This window comes from Helobdella robusta (genome assembly GCF_000326865.2).
Source record: "Helobdella robusta unplaced genomic scaffold HELROscaffold_1, whole genome shotgun sequence".
Classification (NCBI taxonomy): Eukaryota; Metazoa; Annelida; class Clitellata; order Rhynchobdellida; family Glossiphoniidae; genus Helobdella; species Helobdella robusta.
This window is the reverse complement of record NW_008703570.1, coordinates 12611885-12616595: the sequence shown is the minus strand read 5'-3', so window position 1 is coordinate 12616595 and position 4711 is coordinate 12611885. Positions and strand designations below refer to the sequence as shown.

Genomic DNA, 4711 nt, shown 5'->3' with positions numbered 1-4711 from the left:
ATATTAAACAGGGCTCTCACGTCTTCCTGATAGAACACTAAGATACCTTTTTTTGGAATAAATTATCATAAATTATGCTAATTACCTGCTAATTTTATTATATTTTATTAATGAACGCCAACTTAACGATAATAATAAAAATAATAATAATGATGATGATGAACGATGATAATGATAATTAAGATTGTAAAGATGAAACAATGGAAAAATGAAAGTATTTATATTTTACTAATTATTAAATTTATTATTAATATTATTATTATTATAATTATTATAATTATTATTAACCTTCAACTAAGACAACATCAGCAGAGGATATCTTTCGGCTTTTTTCTTTATTCCTGTGATAAAAATAAGAGTAACAGTAGAAACAACATTGATAGTAATAGTAATAATAACAACAACAACAACAACAATAATAATAATAATAATAATAACCTTTTATGGAGCTTGTGATCGTAATCAAATATCTCAATGGTGTTTCCATTCATCAACTCCAATAGAGTTCTCTTCAGTAACTCATAATCGAAAACTCCTATTTAAATAATAATAAAAATAATAATTAATAATATTAATAAGTAATAGTATCATTATTATATAGTGTGATAATTTTATTATTACTATTTCAGTAATTGGGAGCACTTCATTTTGCCAATTAATTTGGCTGCTAAAGCATCACTGAATAGTAGAGATGTATGCTATATAAATATATTTGATTAACTGATTCAATCAATTAATTCAATTGATTGATTGATTGTTGATCAAAATAAAATAACAATTCCTAATCTCTAATCACTAACTTGGGTGGTCAAAGTCGAATTTGCCAAGCAGTGCCAGTTCATTTTCTTCATTTGAGAGATCTTTGTAGAAGCTATCTAGGCTAATTATTGACACTCTCTGATTGTTCTCGTTATCTCCCTCCTTGTCCCCAAGCTGTTGCACTATTTTCTGACAAACTGTTGACTGAATTAAGAATAGAAGCTCTGAATTAATAATTAGTTTGAACTTAAAAACGTACATAGTTTTTTAAATAAATATTTAATTAATTAAATTAACAGATTGTTTTAAATTTAAATTAAAGCATCGGTTCAATTGGATCAATTGAATTCACTATTTATTTATTATTTGATTGACACAAAAATAGATTTAAAAATTTAGGTAACTAGTAATAATATTTGTCTAAAATAAAAATTTTACTTCAAAAAGGCAAACCAAACAACAAATAAAAATTTTATTTCAAAATGGCAAACAGTAAGAACTGTAAGATGAGTAAGTAAAGTAAACAAAGTAGAAACACTAATCAATGAAATAAAAGTTGAACAAGCACCTTCTTAACGACATGTTACTCAAGATTACCTTACATCTATTACTTTTATATTATATTTTTTAAAATATTTAAGTGTAAGTTTACTTTTCCAGAGGCAGTTCCTCCAGAAACTCCAATCAAAAATGGTTTTCTTGGCTGCAGCTGTTGACTACAAGTACAAAGAGACGAACATTCAGAAAAATCCGTTCTTAAACCACTCATCTCTTAATTAGAAATTCAAATTTTTTAATGTTACACCTAATTTTTCCTAATTTTTAATTTGATATTGGAAAAAATGCTTCGGCATTTAATTAGGACATTTTTTCACTTTTAAAAAAATAACAGCAGTTGGGAATTTCCAATTTTTTTAAAATGTCTTGTCATTCGTTCTATTTCACCAAATCTCAACATGCTAATTTAAAGATAATTTAAACAAATTATAACAAAAATACATTAAAAACGTTTTTATTATACTATTTTATTGTTAAATTTTAACAAACAACTTAGAAATTAAAAGAAAAATGATTATTTAATAAAAACTAATGTGTTTACAACTTTCCATACTTTTTGTGTTTTTTATTAAAAAATATAAGAAATATCGATCTAATGTGGAGGGTCGACAAAGAATCTATTTGGATTTTTGTCGTTTAGTGTTGTTTTTTTGAGTTAGGCAGAAAGATTTTGGGGAATTAATTACGAGTTGTTTTGTTTATTTTTTATTTATTTGATTACATAATGTCCGAGTAGGATATTTGTCCCAATTAATTTAAACTTTCTCAGATCACGTCGAAAAAAATCACAAAACTTAAAACAAAATCAAGTTGGTTATTTTTAATTTTCCATCTCCATTTTGATTTTGCACTTTTTCTATTTAAAAAAAAATTTTCCTGATCAACACTTAACACGTCACACTCAGAAAATTTAGTTTTCACATTTTTAATTTTTGTCCTACTTAAAAAATATTTAATAAAATAAAATAATCCACTCAAAAGAAACTAGTAAAAAAAACTAACTCTAAACTAAAGTAAAGATAACTTGGTAAATAACATTAATATTATTAAGTAATTAAGTCTACTCTATTATCAACACATATATAAGACTGAAGGAGGCTGTATCCTCATCCTGTCATCCATTTTATGAGGACTAGGAAGGCCACCCACGAAGCGATGTTCGGCCATAACAGCCATCACGGCAACACTGTTCAGTGCTTGCAGATGAGAGAGTTGGGTGTCAAAAGGTCGAGACTCAGTAAAAAGGCCAACCCCGATTTGTGCTTCAAAAAATTCATAGAAGAAAAAACCTCTAACCTTGATACAAATAATAAAGTGATGATTTTTAAGTACTAATTTGAATGTCAAATTTATAAAAAAAATGTCTTCTCTGGTGAAAATGAATAATTTTAAAAAAAATTCATCCATCAATAAAAATGTTTTCTTTGGTTTTAATATGAATAAGATGCATGATCATAATTTGAACTACTATTAACTATATTATGTATTTTATAAATAATAAATTTATGATTTTAAAAATTTATCCGTCAATAAAAATGTTTTTTCTGGTTAAAATAATAAATAAATAAAAAATGAATTAAAAGCCTGAGCCCAGTTGTCCTAATCCTAATGTGATGACTTTTTTATAACAATGAAATTAATTTTTTTTAAATTCAGCCATTCGAGATATCTCGGCAAACGAAATCAACGATGATTATTGATTTCAGCTATGACCGGTTATTAAATAAAAAGCTGCTCATTTCATTTTTATTCAAATTTTCAAATTAATTTCTATCGGTTGTACATCCTTCATAATAATGCTTCTTTGTCATTATCATTACTGATAATCTATAATCTAGTTCAGTAAATGATGACATTAAAATGTTGACAAAATTATTTTAATATATTTATATATATATTATATATATATATATTTATTTAATATTTAACAGGCAATGAATAATTAACTTTAAAAAATATTAAAAGACCAATTTCTTTCAAAAATTATTAAAAATTCTAAACTTCTATCCACACACTAGGAAATACATAGCTTCCTCGCACGGCGATCATACAATTAGGATTTCAGAAATTAGTACCGGGAAATGTGTGCAGACACTGAAGGGCCATCCAAGAACGCCGTGGTGTATCGCATTCCACCCCAAGTACCCCACACTTCTTGCGTCGGGCTGCCTCGGTGGTCAAGTTAGGATTTGGGATATCACTGTAGGTTTTTTGGTTTCTATTTATTTGTTATCTTTTTTTTGTGGAGGGTAATGGATTTATTATTATACTTTGTCATTCTTTTTTTTAAATAGTTTATTTTATATATTGGAATGTTTGTTGGTTTATGTGTGTCTACTAGAGCCCTGAGCAGAGAAGATTTTTCCAAACAGTAACCGCCCACATCTGCAGAGTTGCGGCCGTGAACTCTGAACTCGTGAACGTGAACCCGTACTGCATCCACACCGCACCTGCGAAAGGACAACCTACATCGGCCGTCTTAATCTCGTGTTTAAAATTAAAAAATAGCAACACTAGAAAGGCAATCTATTTACAATATAATTATAATATAATCAGACAGCAGATGTTATATATATATGTATTATATGTATGTTCACATGTATCTATATGTTACTATATATATTATATACATATTAATATATATATATATATATATATATATATATATATATATATATATATATATATATGTGTGTGTGTGTGTGTGTGTGTGTGTGTGTTGAAGATTGAAGCAAATTGTTCCAGAAAAAGATTTCAGAAGAGAGTTAAAAAGTTATTTGTTCAACAAAGCATTTAATCACAGTACAATCCTCTGATGAGGAATGTCAATAGAGTGAATAACATAATAATAATAATATATATATATATATATAAATAAATAGTGCAATCTGTAAATCAATGTATATGAACTCCACCAATGAAGAAGAAGTAACGTACATTGTTCAAAACTTAAGCAACAAAAAAAGCACGTCAGATGATACTTTAAGTAACAATCTACTTAAAAAAATCATCCCAGAAATTGTCATCCCAATCACTCATATTTACAATCTTTCCATCGTCCAAGGAATATTTCCACAATGCTTCAAAACATCCAGAGTAGTTCCAATTCACAAAAAGGGGAGCAAATTAGAGACAAGTAATTATCGACCAATATCTCTACTTTCTCCACTTTCCAAAGTACTAGAAAAAATAATTTTTGTCAGAGTCACCTCATTTCTGTCCATAAATAAATTATTAAATGATAATCAATATGGCTACAGAGCACAGCATTCAACTGAGCAAGCTGTGCTGCAATTAGCACAAAATGTTATGAATAATCTTAACGAAAAGATACTGACTGTAGGTGTATTCATAGACCTCTCAAAGGCCTTTGACGTCATCAACCACGATATAC

At 27.6% G+C, this 4711-nt stretch overlaps 2 protein-coding genes across 2 annotated transcripts in view; one reads left to right on the top strand and one right to left on the bottom strand.

The window, feature by feature from the left end:
- HELRODRAFT_188119 (hypothetical protein) overlaps nucleotides 1-1644 on the bottom strand; it is a 4447-nt gene extending 2803 nt beyond the window's left edge. Inside the window, exons 1-5 of the mRNA XM_009011595.1 lie at nucleotides 1412-1644; nucleotides 801-963; nucleotides 439-535; nucleotides 289-341; nucleotides 1-46 (exon numbers count right to left, since the gene is read on the bottom strand). Of these exons, the coding sequence (XP_009009843.1) occupies nucleotides 1-46; nucleotides 289-341; nucleotides 439-535; nucleotides 801-963; nucleotides 1412-1528 (476 nt within the window). The 5' untranslated portion in view covers nucleotides 1529-1644. The remainder of the gene's footprint in view (nucleotides 47-288; nucleotides 342-438; nucleotides 536-800; nucleotides 964-1411) is intronic.
- Nucleotides 1645-1972: 328 nt separating this feature from the next.
- HELRODRAFT_188118 (hypothetical protein) overlaps nucleotides 1973-4711 on the top strand; it is a gene marked incomplete at its 3' end in the record, with an annotated part of 6067 nt that continues 3328 nt past the window's right edge. The window contains exons 1-4 of the mRNA XM_009011594.1: nucleotides 1973-2126; nucleotides 2405-2631; nucleotides 2974-3032; nucleotides 3336-3519. Coding sequence (XP_009009842.1) covers nucleotides 2443-2631; nucleotides 2974-3032; nucleotides 3336-3519 — 432 coding nt within the window. The remainder of the gene's footprint in view (nucleotides 2127-2404; nucleotides 2632-2973; nucleotides 3033-3335; nucleotides 3520-4711) is intronic.